This window comes from Phalacrocorax carbo, chromosome 24, assembly GCF_963921805.1.
Source record: "Phalacrocorax carbo chromosome 24, bPhaCar2.1, whole genome shotgun sequence".
NCBI lineage: Eukaryota > Metazoa > Chordata > Aves > Suliformes > Phalacrocoracidae > Phalacrocorax > Phalacrocorax carbo.
Genome location: NC_087536.1, coordinates 5,190,059 through 5,205,836, shown reverse-complemented (window position 1 = coordinate 5,205,836; position 15,778 = coordinate 5,190,059). Strand labels below are relative to the sequence as shown.

Genomic DNA, 15,778 nt, shown 5'->3' with positions numbered 1-15,778 from the left:
AGTTTACCCCATAGTTTTTACTGGACCCTCAGATACGTGTCAGCAGCGGGAGGCCAACCCTTAGCATCCAGACCCCGAGACCTCAACCTCCTCCTGCCATACGCTTGTTATGAAGCTGCGGTGCCTCCTCTGTCCATCTCAATCTCCCCATTTAAAAAACCGGACTAACAGAGTTAGTTATCTGTGGTGACAAACCACAGAGATAATGTTTTTGCACAGCTCCAAACAAAGACAGCTTTGTGACTGGCCTGTGGGTATTTAAGCTACAGAGGGATGCCCGCCCTCTCCCACTCCCCAGCCGTACCGAGGGGTGGGACGCCCGGGCAGATTTGTCATTCACCCGCCAACCAAGAATTTCCACCCCGGCGGTGCTGGTGTGCCGACCGTTTCCATTTAAGGCTGATTTGCAGGGCAGGCTCTGGTCACGGGCGGGCGAGAGAGGGATGTGTGTTTATCACCCAGGAACAGACCTCCCAGCAGGCACCCAGTCCTTATCGCCGGCAGCCTGCTCATCCCCACGGCTCCCTCGGAACCAGGAGCCCACCAGGACCGGGCGAGGCTGCACCGCAACAGAAGTATTGGGGGTAAATTAAGCACATCAAGAAGAAGAGGGGACCCGCTGTGGTTTTGGGATATCAAATTCCCCCCCTGCTTCCTCAGCTCTGTTGCAAGTGGAAAATAAAATGAGTGCAAGGGTTTGAGCAGGACCGTGGCTTGCCTCCCGCTCCCTCACCGCCAGGAGAAGGGAGATTTGAGCCCAAACTGCCCACAGAGGACAGCCGTAATAAACGGTCTGGGGAAACCTGGTCTTATCGGCCACGGTTAGTGGTTAACCTCGCACGAGCTGGCTGCCCCTGCAGCACTCGACGGTTCAGACCCTTGAAATATTTGTGTCCTGTCTAATGCAGCGTCTGTTTGCTCATCGTCCATCTTTAAGAGAGAGCAGGGGGCTGAAGGTGGCTCTAATCTCCCCTTCCAGAGCATCTTTCTTTTAACTGTGACCCCCAGCACACCCCGGGGAGGTGATGGGGTACGTGCCTATATATATATTATTTCTGAACATTGGCATTCAGTTCTACCTTCAGCTTTTTGCTGCCTCTGTTTTGTTTTTGTGCCTGGGAGGGATTTGAAGCCGCCTGATAATTTTGACCTTCCTCCCTCCGGATAAACAAATGATTTGTCTCATAAATGCCCGGTTCCTCTTTAAAAGAGAAAGGAAAAGGTCTTGCGGACAGTCCAGCCTGTGAACTTCATGAGAACAGAGCTCCATTCCCCACCGCACGCTCCCTGGGCAAGCCTGGGCAAGCCACACCGTCCCTCGGTGCCTCAGTTTCCCCTCTGCAGCAGAGGGATGATCAGACTTCTGTCTTCACTCCCTTTGCCTGACTTATCTTTGGGGTTCAGGAGATGCTCAGGGCAAGTGGGTGGATTTCCTAATCCTTTCTCCCTTCACCTTTCCTGATGCAGCTTCCCTGCCTCCGAGCAGGCAGATGCTGGACAGGGGAAAGGGTTAAACACTTCCTCTTCCCCTGCCAACCCAGAGGGCTCTGAAAAGCAAACGGAAACTTTAAACAGCAAATCTAGAGTGTGAACTAAGATGTACTCCTTTCCCTGCCCTCCCCTTCCCTTTCCTACTCTTGAACCAGGACTTAAAAGGAGCTCTGGGTGAAGGAGAGAGGTGAGGGTGTTCCAGGCTGTGAGCTGCAGCCCAGGCTTTGTATCCAAACTAAGGCACTGCCTGCTTCCAAACTGGAGCAGAAACCAGAGCAGAAACCTCTGACTCAGCAGGTCTGAGGATTGAAATGATCGATATTGCCTAAAATCCAGCTTTCTGCTCAACCCTGGAGAGTCCCGTCCCAGCTTAAATCTCCATGGGGCCGAGCTAGGATGTTACAAACTCCTAGAAAAGCCTGCGGCCGCCCCACAAATGCCTGCGCTTGCAGCCCAGCTGCTCCGGCAGCAGCAAGACTGGCTGGCTCGGCAGAGCAGAGCCGCCTCCTGCTGAACCGCTGCCCAGCGGGACCAGTCTCATCCCCTGCCACGCATAAGCCCTGAGACTCCACAAAGGGACCGAGCTGCTGTTGTTGTACCTCCTTCCACAGCTACAAAAGTAAATAAAAAATCGGCTTTGGGGTTATACACTGAGGTTGCCTTGAATCTTTTCCCCAGATTTCTCAAAGCACATGGATACGTTCGTCAGCCAATATATATTTTAATTTATATCTTGTATCACAGTTTTTTCCCACAGCTGAATTTCCAGGAGGGAATTTCTCGCCTGGCACAGGAGAAGGATTAGACCATCCCTTGGCTCTTTTTATCACGTAACATGTGATGCCCGGGTCTAACAACCTCTGGCGCTGCAGGTTCAAGGCCAATTTTCTCAGGTGTATAAACACAGCCCCGTGCGGTTCCTTTGAACAAGACTCACAGTCAGATGCCACTGTTCAGCTTCCTGGGTGCAGCGTTCACTTTGCTGAGTGCGGCCAAATATGCCCTCCTTAGCAGGGAAGATCCGGGCTGCTTTTTGGCAGAAGGGTTTCCGGAGATCGCAGGTCCTCGGGTATGAACAACTTTGCAGTTAGAAGGCGATGTAATTTTGGGGCTAGCACTGAAAGGATTAATATAAAATTTCAGCTTGACACAGAAAACTTGGAAGAAGATAAAAATAGGCTCTTGCCTCTGCTGAGTCATCTCCTGATTTAAAACATGAATCAGGGTGTGTTTAAAGGCTGCTCTGAGACCTGCTGCCTTCCCCAGGGCATTTAGGTCTGGCCAGGGGAAGAGAGCCAAGGTGGTGTTACCGAACTCTCTGAATGGGCATCACTGGCTTTTATTTACCGATGTGAAAGCCCCTTGCTCACCAAGGCGCTGCGAGTCAGCAGGGCTGTGTTGAGGACCCGACTCTGACAATGAATGTGAAATAACCTCAATGAAAACAAAACCAGCAGCCACCTGTGGCCGCAAGCAGCTTTGCATGAGCGCACCACAGCCCGAATGGGCTCCAGCACAGCTCAGGGGCCTCGGGAAGCCCTCATAATAAACATGCTGGGTAAAATAAGCTACATGTCCTGTGTCTCTGGGGGCCGCTGACTTCTCCCTGATTTCTGGAGAAACTCTGCAGGCATAGGGTGGTTCTTGCATGCCAGCAAGGACAGGGTTAAGCTGATGACTGCACACAGCCTGCCAGAGGAATCGCAGCGCTCACAGACCCACCAAAGCAATCCTTCCCTCTGTGCTTCTCAGGGAAGCCAAACACACCCGAGAAACCCGGGAAGTCCAGGCATGCATGTTGGAGGTGTTAATGGTTCTGTCCTCATCATGCAAGGGCTGATTAACCCGAGTGTGCCCACGAGGGACAGGGCACCCCAGCGCCGAGGTCCCAGGCACAGTTTGATTCCCCCCTGCTCTGCAAGAAACAAGAAATATTACACATGGAGAATGCAGCGATACAGAAATACCCAGAACTTGGCAGCTCTGCTTAAGCAGCAGCATTTGCCTCCCTTTTTTCTTAGCAGCATTAAGCTTTGCTCTGAAAACATCAGACTTCACATGAAGAAACTCCCATCTCTTGCTCCTCTCCTGCATCCTGACATTCATGTGGTGCAAGGCTGTTGCCTTTGGGGAACCGGGGAGAATAGGAATCATGCTACTACATGAAGGAAAAAAAAACAAAAGGCAGCTGCGAAAGGACAGGAAAGCCAACATCTGTGGATGTTAGCTCAGAGTCAAGTCCCTGCGAAGCAGTGCTGCCCCCACAGCCTTCAGCCGACCCGGCAAGGCCAGGCCGGGGCAGCCTCAGTGTGTGCTGAGGCCGTTCTCAGTGCAGAGCTCATGGGACGTCAGGCTTTAGCTTTAGCTACGGGGTTTCTGCCTCTTCAGATCTCCTCCAACGTAGCAAGCACCATTGGCCTGCAGCGGTTGGAGGAACTGGGTGCTGGGAAGATCCTGCTCGCTGCTGCTGCGGTGCTGCTGGCTCAGCCCCGTGCTGTCTGCGGGGTTCGCGTGTGCACAGCATGCTCTTTGCCATCAATTCCACAACCGTGCAAACAGCTGTGTGCTGTTACCAGGGTGATTTTTTGCTAGGAGGGTGTGGTGCCGTCCTGCAGGTCCCCAGGGGAGGACAGGGGATCTCCAGTCTCGGAGGTTTGCAGCCATGGCTGTGTCACCTGAACCATCGCTTGTCTGTGTGCCCGGCAGCACCTGCGTGCTGCATGCCCAACAGCCCATGTGGGGCTCTGCGCCTCGCTGGGCCGCAGCAGCAACACAGGTAAAGTGACGGAACACAAATAAAATGACAACAGCTCACAGAATCACAGAATGGTAGGGGTTAAAGGGCCCTCGGGAGCTCACCCCGTCCCACCCCCTGCTGGAGCAGGCACCCCCAGAGCAGGGGCACAGGGCCGCGTCCAGGCGGGGGGTGAATGTCTCCAGGGAAGGGACCCCACAGCCTCTCTGGGCAGCCTGTGCCCCTGCTCTGGCACCCGCACAGGGAAGGGGTTTGTGCTCATGTTCAGGTGGAACTTCCCGTGTTCCAGCTTGTGCCCGTGGCCCCTTGGCCTGGCGTTGGGCACCACTGAAAAGAGTCCAACCCCATCCCCCTGACACCCGCCCTTCAGATATTGATAAGCACTGATGAGATCCCCCCTCAGCCTTCTCTTCTCCAGGCTGAACAAGCCCAGGTCTCTCAGCCTTTCCTCACAAGGGAGATGCTCCAGCCCCTGATCCCCTTGGCAGCTCTGCGCTGGCCTTGCTCCAGCGGTTCCCTGCCCTTCCTGAATTGGGGGGCCCAGAACTGGACGCAGCACTTCAGAAGTGGCCTCGCTAGGGTGGAGCAGAGGGGGAGGATAACCTTCCTACCCTGCTGGCTACACTCCTTTTAAAGCACCCCAGGACACCCTTGGCATTCTTGGCCACAAGGGCACGGTGCTGGCTTAGCTTTAACTTGGTCCATCTACATTTGAAGCAGAGGTAACACCCTGGAGGCAAAGCAGCCCTTCGCTGTGTTAAACCTTTGAGGGCCAGGGGCCAAAAAGTCACTCCCCTTGGTGTTTTCGCTGGGTGCCCGCTTGCCTTTGGTCTTGCTTGAGTTTGGGGGACTCAGGGGCCAAGGCTGCCAAGCCCCAGATCGGGGCCCAAGATGGTGGCTCCCACGGCTCAGCCTCCAGCCCCGATTTCATCAAGAGCTGGCAAACACCAGCCCCTATTCTGGAGGGTGACATCATCCCTAATGACATCACCAGGTGATGTCACGCCGGGGCGGGGCGGTGTGTGTTTTGGGGAGCGGTGAAGGGGCGGGGGTGGGGGCAGAACGAAACCCAGGCCGGGCTTAGGCCAGGCCTGGGATGGGCCGGCGGTGCATGGCGGGAAGGCGGCGGCGCAGGGCCGTACCACGGCGGGCGGTGCGGGGGGCGCCATGCGGGCCGGCCCACACAAAGCCCGGGGCGGGGGGGGGTGGTACGCATGCGCAGTGCGTCTCCCCGGCAGGCAGGCGGGTCCCGGCCGGGCGGAGGCCGCGGCGGAGCCGGGGGCTCGCGTAGATGTGCAGCCCGGGGAGGGCGCCGCCTGGGCCGGCCCCGGCGGGGGACCTGCCGCCCGAGTGGGAGACGGACGACGAGCGTATGGCTTTTCTCTTCTCGGCGTTTAAGCAGAGCCGTGAGGTGAATAGCACCGAGTGGGACAGCAAGATGGCCTTCTGGGTCGGGCTGGTGCTGGCCCGCGGCCGCCGCCGGGGAGCCGTGCGTACCTGCCTGAGAGACCTGCAGCACAGCTTCGAACGGCGCGGCAGCGTCCCGCTCGGCCTTGGCACCGTCCTCCGGGAGCTCCTCAGGTACCGCCGGGACTGCAGGCCTCCGGCTGCGGGGGCTGGATGGCGGGGAAGGCCGCAGGGGGGTCTCTGAGGGGGGGCGGCTGGAGGGGGAGGGGGTGTAAGGGAGCTTTGCACCCTGCAGGGTGGGCTCCCTGCGGTGCCAGCCTGGATGTGTGCACGACAGGGAGGGCGTTGGAGAGGGACGGGGGGGAGGCTCGGTGCTGCTCTTGGAGGGGTGGTTGTGCCTGCCTGAGCTAAGCCCTGGGGGTGTGGGAGAGTGTGAGTGGGTTTCTGTAGAATCACAGAGTCATTAAGGTTGGAAAAGGCTTCTGGGATCATCACATCCAACTGTCAACCCAACACCTCCTAAACCATGCCATGAAGTGCCACATCTACATGTTTTTTGAACACCCCCAGGGATGGTGACTCCTCCACCTCTCTGGGCAGCCTGTGCCAATGCCTGACCACTCTTGCAGTGAAGATATTTTCCCTCATATCCAACCTAAACCTCCCCTGATGCAGCTTGAGGCTGTTTCCTCTCGTCCTGTCACTGGTGACTTGGGAGCAGAGACCAGCCCCCCCCTCACTCCAGCCCCTCTCAGGCAGCTGCAGAGAGCGAGAAGGTCTCCCTTCAGCCTCCTCCAGGCTAAACCCCCCCAGCTCCCTCAGCCTCCCCCCAGCACACTTGTGCTCCAGACCCTTCCCCAACTCCGTTGCCCTTCTCTGGACACGCTCCAGCACCTTCGCGTCCTTGTCCTGAGGGGCCCAAAACTGAATCCAAGAATCGAGGTGCGGCCTAACCAGTGCCGAGCACAGGGGCACCATCCCTGCCCTGTGCCAGGGCTTGCAAAGGAGAAGAGAGAGGCCCAAGGGAATACAGGGTTGTGTTGTGCAGGGAAGGGGGGAATTTGGGAGCCCTGTGCGAGGTAAAGCATCAGCAGGGAGTCAGAGGAGCTTGCCCTGGTGTCACAGGAGGCATGGGAGAGCAGTGTGCCATGGGGAGTGCAGGGGATCCCAAGTGAATACTGTGCTGGGAGAGCTTATAGGTGTAGGAGGAGCTTGGTGTTAAATTGGGTTATATTTCCCTGAAATGGTGGTTGTGATGACCCAGGTGTGGATGGTATGTGGTGGTGTATGGGCATGTAGGGATGTGGTGCACTGGTATTTGCCACCAAGTGTTTTGTATTGTGAAATTGGAGCTTGGGACTGATATGCTGAAAGGATTTGAGAACAGCAGGAGCTAGCTGAGTCTGTGTCTGTAACATAAAAAAATCTCTAGATCTGAGAAGACCTATGTTTGCAATTAGACACACAAATGAAGCATCCTGAAATAAGCTGCTGCCTCTTCTAAAAACTGGCCCTCCCTGTCGACTTCCTTGTTCGAGGGATCCTCAGTTTCAAGTCAGAAAACTGGGAGGAACTTGTGAAACTGAAAAAAACAGTAAACAAAAGACCCTTGTGTCTAGAGGAAGCCAGAGAGGAGTGGAGACCACTGTGTGCTTCCAGAGGCAGTGGTAACATGTGAAACTACCTAGAAACTGGTGTTAGAAAACACCACTAGGACTGTGGATGTCCAAAGCGTAGAGCGTTGTTTTACTTAATTAATCTCATGCTGTCACTCTTGCTCGCTGCCAGTGTTTAGGGTTTAGGGCTGACCGTATTCAGTTCTGCATGAATGTCTTTTCTCTAGACGGGGCAAGCTGCAGAGGGAGTCAGACTTCATGGCCAGTGTAGACAGCAGCTGGATCTCCTGGGGTGTGGGAGTCTTCATTCTGAAGCCCCTGAAGTGGACACTCTCCAGTGTGCTGGGTGACAGTAAAATACCTGAGGAAGAAGAAGTTCTGATTTATGTGGAGCTGCTTCAGGTGAGTGTTGCTGAGAGCTTTCTCAAGACTATGCGTCTCCAGAAAAACTGAGTCATTTTATGTGTTTACAAGGAAGGGTCAGGGTTGAATAGACCTTCATTTGTGCTCCTTAGGTGTAGAGAGATGGATGGAATAACTCAGGAATAAGAATTAGTTTTATATCTACAGATGTTCCTTGAAACTAACATAATGTGTTTTCACTGACTTCCAAGAAATGGGAGGGACTGGCTTGCCTAGGAAGGCCAGCAGTATGCTATGAGACCGCTGTAAATCTCGAGTTTGAGTTAGCGCAAGTGTAGTATGTGAGAGAAACTCGCAGACCGAGTGCCATCCGTTGCAGGGAGAAACGGGTGATGTAGAAGTCGCTGCTGTCAGTCTAGCGTACCATCGAGCCGAACTCGCGTGTGCGTTATCAAAGGCTGCTTTCACTTCAGAGCGTGTGCTTTCAGCTTGCCTCTTCAGACGTGATTAGAGCTGCCCTTGGATCCTGTCAAAGACCCTTTTCTTTGGCGCATTGTTAGTGGTAGCCCTGTGGGCTGTGTTGTGAATTTGCGTAACTCGTCGTTGATCAGCCTAACTTGGGGGATGCAGTGCTGACAGTTGAGACCGTGGGTCCCTCTCTGTGTTACTTGGTGACTGTTAAAATTAGCACCAAGACTTGCTGCTATTGCATGCAGGTGGCATCAAAATGACTGGGACTAGCAGAAATGCAAGAGCTCTTTAGGTGTGTTCCTTTATTTGTAGTTACTCCGATAGCAGACAGTGTCTTCCCTCTGCGGTGGCTATTCCACAATCCTTTCAGAGCGGGTGTGCATGGGAGGGAAGAGGTACCTTTTAAAAAGGTGCCTGGCAAACCACAAGCCTTGATATGGAATCTGGGGGCGGGTGGACAGAGCTGTTTCTATAGTCCTACATGGACTGTAACTGTTGCTTGAAATGGGGAAAACTTCCTCTGTGTGCATACAAATTATGAGTACAATTACAGCGTGGATTAAAGAAAAGGTTTGATTTGGTTTAAACTCGGGGAGGGGGATGGACTTCAGGAAGTGCAGAGGAGGCCAACTTGCTGCCTGTGTGGTTCTTATGTTGTACTGTAGCGTTTACCCAGGGAATGTTTTGGTTCTCCTGTAAAATTTTCCTGTTCTTCACTCTGTTGATGGTGCTATTTTTAGAGCATTGTAATTGTTTTTTGAATGTTATGTAGAACTTGTTCTGAAAGGTTGTCTCACTCAAAATGTGATGCGGCTCACTTTTTACCCTCGGTGTGTGGGAGGAAGCGGGTGGACTTGGCAGGTGTTGTGAGAGAAGTAAGAGTTCTGTGTAAACTAATCGACAGCTCCGTTGCTTCCTTTCAGGAGAAGGCAGAGGAAGTTTATCGCCTATATCAGAACTCCGCGCTTTCTTCTCATCCTGTTGTTGCCCTCTCAGAGCTGCGTTCCCTCTGCGCCAGTGTTTGTCCAGATGAAAGGACGTTCTACTTGTTGCTGCTCCAGCTGCAAAAGGAAAAGAGAGTCACAATCCTGGAACAGAGCGGAGAGAAGGTACAGGGTAAAGGTGACTGCTTTCGGGTGGTATAATCCCTGTCTTGCATTTCATCTGGCTGGAAAGAATACTTTGTTGGCTAAATAGGGATGTTCTTTGATTGGAGAAGTCAATTTTGTGTTCTCCAACATCATAACCTGGTTATAGACGAGATTAAATCCTCATTCTTGCATGACAGGTTCTTTTCCTCCGTCAAATGTTTGTAATATTACCTATGTAATTTAACAGCTGGAAAATAGGCAGATACTCTAGTAGTCTACTTGCAGGTTCCCAGCTACCCAAATTGAAATCGTTCCATGCCACTAGAATCCGTGTTCCACTTTCTGTGAAAAGGTTTTCCTGTCTGTCAGTAACTACAGAGATGCAGGTGCTCCCATCTCTAGGAAGGCATGTTTGCCTGTAGCGTTCTGCGCCGTACAGTTGTCACGCTTAGAAGTGTGACGTTGCCATACACTGTTCAGAGCACCAGGGCAGCCTTAAATCTTCAGGGTGTTCCGTTAAGGCTTTGTGTTTCCACACTGGTGTCGCATGATCCTGTCTAGTTCAGTATTGGGTTATATGGTGACTGGTATGACCTCGTTGCTCTATTACAAGGCTTAAACTGGGGGTGTAAAAGCATCTTTTCCTTCCATCAGAGTGGAAATATTTCTAGTGCAGGCACAGATTCTGGAGACAAGTGACTCAAGCGTGTGATTCTCTTTCTTTAGATAGTGAAGTTTGCCCGAGGTCTTCATGCCAAAGTCTCCCCAGTGAATGATGTGGACATCGGAGTATATCAGTTGATGCAAAGCGAACAGCTGCTGTCACAGAAGGTGGAGTCCCTTTCCCAGGAAGCAGAGAAGTAATTTGGGGAAGGGTGGTGGGAAGAACATCCATGTGCTGTCGAACTTTGTACTCCTGTGACATAGTTAGAACAAAGCTGCTTTCTGAAAGTGCGAGTCATTCTTTCCGGTTCAGTAAACATAACCACAGTCATGTGGTAGGTCAGGTTTTCTGTCTTTGTTCCCTGTCCCCACAAAAACAACATGCAGTGAATGGATATCAGAAGTTCTTGGAAAGACCTGGAACACATGCAAGGCACAGGCTTCTGAGAAGCAACAATGGCTTAAGTGTGGTTGTATCCAAAATGCATTGTTACTTGGTCACCTCTGGATTAGAGCAAGGTAGTGAGGATTGTTGTTGATTGTTGTAAAATAACTGCTGCTTGCAAAGGAATAAGCTGCTTTTCCTTGTTGCATCTGTACAGGTGTAAAGAGGATGCCCGGAGTGCTTGTAGAGCTGGGAAAAAGCAATTGGTAAGTACCGTTGTAGTTGGAACTACAAGTTAAGTGTCTTGGAGGTGGTCCGTAACTGCAGATAATGACCAGGGTTAGGCATTGTATACTTGAATTTAGATGTAGTGAAGTGGTGTTTCTGAGGCTGAAGATCTGCTTAAGGTGAAGATAACAATATATTTGTCCAGAGTGATGCAGTGAAGAGAAATGGAAATACCTAGCCCTTAAAACCAGCTGTTTTGTGTGTGCCTTGCTGCACGGGGATTGCTGCCGTTTTACATTTCCTTTGGCTGCTGCCTGGTTTGTGATCCGAGTCTGTGTATCTAATGTCTCCAGGCACTGAGATGTTTGAAGTCCAAACGAAGGACAGAAAGGCGCATTGAAGAGCTTCATTCCAAGCTGGATGCAGTGCAGGGGATCTTGGATCGTATATACGCCTCCCAGACCGACCAGATGGTAGCGTGTTAATTTTGTCTTGTGCTTCTCGCTTGAGCCCTGCTCTTCTCATTTGTGCTGCTTTACCTGCTTTTGGGAGCTCGTGTCTGAGGGGTGTAAGCTGGCTGGTGAGATTTTATTCTCTGCTCTGATGTTGGGGTGTTGCTCTGAGAAAACCTGCTTGTGGCTTCATTTTCTTCTTGTGTGCTGGTGTTTCTCTGAGGGTCCTGCTGGGATAACAGGTCTTGAGAGAAGCTTACACTGCCTGTTTTTTGTTCGTAGTTAGCATTGTGCATCTTTCTCTTTTTGTTTATGTTTATATTTTATTTTAAAGGTATTTAATGCCTATCAGGCTGGTGTGGGAGCTCTGAAACTGTCTATGAAGGATATTCCTGTGGAGAAGGCAGAGAACCTGGTGGATCAGATACAAGAGGTACTGAAATAAGAGCACATCTAAATAAAGAAGCAAGTGGTGTGTAGATATACATGGCAAGATTGCCCAGATATTAATGCTGAGGCTTCTCGTGCTGCTTGGTTTCTATTCCATATGTCACCAGACCAAACTGACTTAATCCTGATCTTTTCAGATCAGCAAGCAGAGGTCTTCAAATAACTGTCTGTGTTTGGGTATTTGCATTTATTGCTGGCTAGTAATCACAATTTACACTTAATTTCTGTGGTTCATGTGTTCTTTTGGTTAACAATATTGTGCAAGCACACAACTTTCCTAGGAAATGTTTAGTGAGATGTATTAAAAAGAAATCAAATTCATACCTTTGGAAGCTGGAGTGCAACTACATTCATAAAAACAAGGTTTGAAAACTGCCTAACCCATGATCTTCTGCAATATTCAGTAAGGGAAAGGACAGGGGTTCATTCTGAATGAATTGAAATGAAGAGAGCAATCTGTCTGCATAAGCTGGTGTAAAAACCAGAAAGGGATTCCTTTTTTAGCAACTTGAGCTCCATGTACTTAAATAGCGACTTAAACTAGTGAGCTGAGGGGCTATCTGTAAAACTTCATAGCTGAGATGTATTGGTCTTTAGCTTCCTTATTTTGTTAGCCTAAGCCGCGATGTAAGCTTGACTTACGTGAAAAAGCTAAAATTAGGGGGATTTTTTTTTCTTTAAAACTGTGTTTCAGGTTTGATCTTCAAACGTGCTGCTCGGTCTTGTAGCACTTTATTTAATAACCTTCCATGTTAACTGCTTTTGCTAGTGAAAAAAACCAGTCACGTTGGAAGTCTCTTCTGCACTAGTATCTGCTGTCTTTAAGTCCACTTTTGAAATTCTTTTTGTTATTTGGACTTCTGACGTAAGTGGCTGCAGTAAGACATAAGATTAGTTTATCTTCAATACCAAACGCTGTGTATTTTTTTCATCAGCTTTGTGATACTCAAGATGAAGTAGCTCAGACTCTGGCTGGAGTGGGAATCAATGGTCTAGGTATGTTTTGGGGTTTTCATCCTTTGCTCATTTTCTCTTGCCACTGCTGGCCCTTTGTGCTGCCATCCCTTCCCTGCTCCCTCCCCATGTACGTCTAGTCCTCCTTCCTGGCAGGATAAGCACTTACTGAAATACCAGGGGTGTTGCTACTGGTGCCTTCAGAGGGAATGGCAAGGAGTTCTGTCCTCTGACAGTGGGTTGCAGTGGAATCAGCATTTGTGCATCTCCAAATCCTTGCAGTCTCTTAAGTGCTGGTGGATTTCAGTTCAGAGTTGTGTAATGTTAATTTAAATCTATTTTTAGAGTGGCTGCCACTTTGTTTTTTGAGTGATGATCTTTTTCCCCTGGCCTGTGTGTTACTGCAGTTTGCCTCTGCTGAAATGTTTTCGTGCCCTTAGATGCCTCGGCGCAAAGGCTTCTAAAGGAATAGCTTCTCCCTGAGTTCAGGACTGAATTTTCACCTTTAGAAGCAGCGCAGGGAGTTCATTGTTATTATGAGTAATGATGGATGGGAGTAATAATGCCTCTGTTAAACTTGGACTTCAGTTTGTGCTTCAAAGATGCTACTTAGTTCTGCTTGGAACTGAATGAGTGTTTTTTTAATCAGCAGAGATGGACACTGAGGAACTTGAGAAGGAGCTGGACAGTCTCCTCCAGGACTCGACTAAGGAGCCTGTAGATCTGCCTCCTGTTCCCCAGAAGGTGCTGAATCCACCCATTTCTGATGCTGAGCTCGAAGCTGAATTGGAAAAGCTCTCTGTTTCTGATGGAGGTATGGATGTCGGCGAGTCATGTTAGCTAGCTGCTATTAGGATCTATGACAGCCTTGCAAAATGAAAGATGCCTAACAGAACTAAAGCCTGAGCTGGAATCTTTCCCATTTCCAGTTAAGCAGGTGAAAGCAAGCTCTGCTGGAGTCTGTGTCAGGTGCTCAGTGGCATTGTCTTGCACTGCTGGACTCAGCCTTGAGAGAACTGCCCTCTTTGCTACAAAGTCTGCCTGGACTTTTTGCCATGGGGTATAGGGAAAGTTGAAGGCCCTATGAGCAAACTAGTGCTCGGACTAATTGTTTTTTTTGTTGTCGTTTAACAAAGCCTGTGCAAAGCCAGGCAGTGTGTTTTGTATGTTCTGTTAACAGTGATAAAGTAGGCCAGCATTTTCATGCCTGTCGCTGCCAAGCACGTGGCATCTTCTCCGTCCTAGAATGCTCACTATGTCTATGTTATAGGTATGATGTCTGCTTAAACTAGTACTATAGTACTAGTCTATAGTGAGTGACCAGAGCTTATGGCCTTGAACTGCATGCTGAGTTTTCCCTAGACCTGTTTTGGACAGGGGTAAATAAACTTCAGTTTTCCATTTGGGAATCTGTTGAAGAACAATTGCATAGGACTGTCCATATAGTTTTCTCCCTGTTTGGGCAGCTGATATTCTCAGGTTTCAGAGCAGAAGAACGCTCAGCATCCCCTATCAAACATGATTTTCCGTGTTTCCAAGAGAGTGCAGCTGAATATTGAAGCACTGAGGCGCTCCGAAATTGTATTTGTTACGGACGTGGTTGATCTAGTCCCTCTTACTGATGAGAACTGATGTCTTTCCGTTGCAATTTTCTTTATAGATTTGGCACAAAAGACTCCCTCTGCTTCCTCTGAACCCAAAACAGCTCTGGGACTGAATCTCTAAAGACCCAACAGTATCCTGTTGCTGCAGTTTGAGAAATTGTCTTAAGGTTCCTTAACTAATGACTAGAACTTCTGGGGAGAAGAGTAACGCTCCCCTGTTCTTCATGGATATCACTTTGCTCAGCAACAGGATCTCCTGCCATGACAATCCACTCTGGAACTGGCCCCAGCTGGTGTTTGTCATCTCTGTGCCAACATCTGCACTGGTCTCTACTTGATTTGTTATCCCAAGACACTCTGCAACATCCAGTCTTCCCTTCTGGGAATGCAATTCACTCTTCTGCCCAGCGAAGACAAACTCTTCTATGTCCATAACAGTGCTCAGTTTTGTTTGTTTTTCTTTTATTTCTTTTCCTTTGCTGTGGCTGATGTTGAGAATCTGAGTTGCAGCAGTATTGCAGTTGCTCAACATTTGGCTGTTCGTGTGGTTGTTTAGAACACTTGGCACATAAGTACTGTCTTTGACATGAGTTATCTGCAACAAGCTTAAACACCTGTTGATAGTTCTATCCCTCCCTGTCTGTATTTTGCACGGTCGTGGACAACTAGACACTGTAACTGTTAAGTTGTAGGAGATTTTGTTGCTGTTCTAGGGGGCAGCAACTGCAAGCACAAGACGAAAATAATTCCTCTTTCTGTAATGATGCTAAGGCCTTAAAAGGGAGACCTGCAAAAGATAGTAAATTAAGGAGTTCCTTACGCTGTCTGTTGTGATAAAGGCTTGCAGTCAGTATGATACAATTTTCTGCTTGCTTTTACTTGAAATCTGAGCTGTTTGCTATTTTTGTACCTTCCCTGTTTGCAAACCTTCTTGGGAGCTGCAGGGTGATCTGCCCTGAGCTCTCATATCGAGTGATTTCGGGTAGGAGGGGAAGGGACACAATTCCCTTTCTGAGGGACAGTTTTGTACAACAGCCTTGACTTTGCCTTCACTCTTAATGTTGCAGTTCAGCAAGGTTATGGTTTACCAGAAAGCCCCAAAACAAAACCCTGTAAATGTTTCTAGCGAAAACCAAAACAAAACAGAAACCAAGCACAGCAACCGAAGGTGGTTTTTGGAGGCTTTTACCCATCAGAAGTGAAATTGTCATCTTTTGCAGGTCACTTTTTTATTATGCGTATGCACACGGAAGAGCAGAAAGCCTGATACGTAGCCTGAATAAATGAATTCTTTCAGGAGGGGAATGTGCTATTAACTGGGCTTTCTGCACACAGAGCCTGTGCGTGGCAGGGGAGCGACTAGCTACATGATGACGTGTAACCAGTCCTCCTCTCCCTGCGCTCCTCCCTGACTCGGAATGTATTCCTGTCACCATTCCTACGCTGCCTCCTGTACCGAGCTCCGTTGCTCGAGCCGTGTGGATGGCAGCTTGGGTGAGCCTTGGCTAAACTAGAGCTGGAGTTCCCATGTCCAGTTAATTATTGGCAACCCACCATTAGCCCCAGAGGATGGGGGAAGAAATTACAGGTGTCGCTAGGGTGCTGTGTGGGCTCTGGCTTCTTTGTCACTTTGCCCAGGAGTGCAGACTCCTGCCAGAGGAGGTGTGCTGTAGCCAGCTAGCACTTTACCCAGGCTGCACATGGAATTATGTGAAATGACTTGAAGCTCTGTATTCCTTTCCTTTGTAAGTAAACGGGGGAAAAACCACTGTGTTTTCTGCCTACGTCTAATAAAGGGGAGGGGAAGAACCAGAGTCTTTTGTGGTGTCTCCTTTTCTTGCTCTGTGC

General features: G+C 49.9%; 1 protein-coding gene and 1 long non-coding RNA gene across 3 annotated transcripts; one reads left to right on the top strand and one right to left on the bottom strand.

The window, feature by feature from the left end:
• Positions 1–2,196: 2,196 nt before the first annotated feature.
• LOC135317108 (uncharacterized) lies at positions 2,197–3,573 on the bottom strand. The gene is made up of 2 exons (XR_010376220.1): positions 3,259–3,573; positions 2,197–2,608 (listed from the first exon to the last, which is right to left on the bottom strand). It is a non-coding gene; the product is annotated as an uncharacterized LOC135317108 (long non-coding RNA).
• Positions 3,574–5,447: 1,874 nt separating this feature from the next.
• Positions 5,448–15,744, top strand: CHMP7 (charged multivesicular body protein 7). 2 transcript variants are annotated; one of them, XM_064472723.1, is made up of 10 exons: positions 5,448–5,827; positions 7,497–7,671; positions 9,027–9,212; positions 9,921–10,054; positions 10,460–10,508; positions 10,824–10,943; positions 11,257–11,355; positions 12,308–12,368; positions 12,976–13,140; positions 13,987–15,744. In XM_064472723.1, exons 1-10 carry the CDS (start codon positions 5,538–5,540, stop codon positions 14,049–14,051), a joined length of 1,344 nt encoding a protein of 447 aa, XP_064328793.1. In that variant the 5' UTR covers positions 5,448–5,537; the 3' UTR covers positions 14,052–15,744. The 2 variants fall into 2 exon arrangements, with proteins under 2 accessions (XP_064328793.1, XP_064328795.1); XM_064472725.1 differs by having other exon boundaries at positions 5,449–5,827; positions 12,979–13,140.
• The last annotated feature ends 34 nt before the right edge of the window (positions 15,745–15,778 follow it).

Bases quoted from the DNA above. Each gene is read 5' to 3' on its own strand.
- CHMP7 (XM_064472723.1), top strand. From the start codon at position 5,538: ATGTGCAGCCCGGGGAGGGCGCCGCCTGGGCCGGCCCCGGCGGGGGAC. The intron at 9,213-9,920 runs GTACAGGGTAAA...CTCTTTCTTTAG, and splicing joins TGGAACAGAGCGGAGAGAAG to ATAGTGAAGTTTGCCCGAGG. The intron at 13,141-13,986 runs GTATGGATGTCG...TTTTCTTTATAG, and splicing joins GCTCTCTGTTTCTGATGGAG to ATTTGGCACAAAAGACTCCC.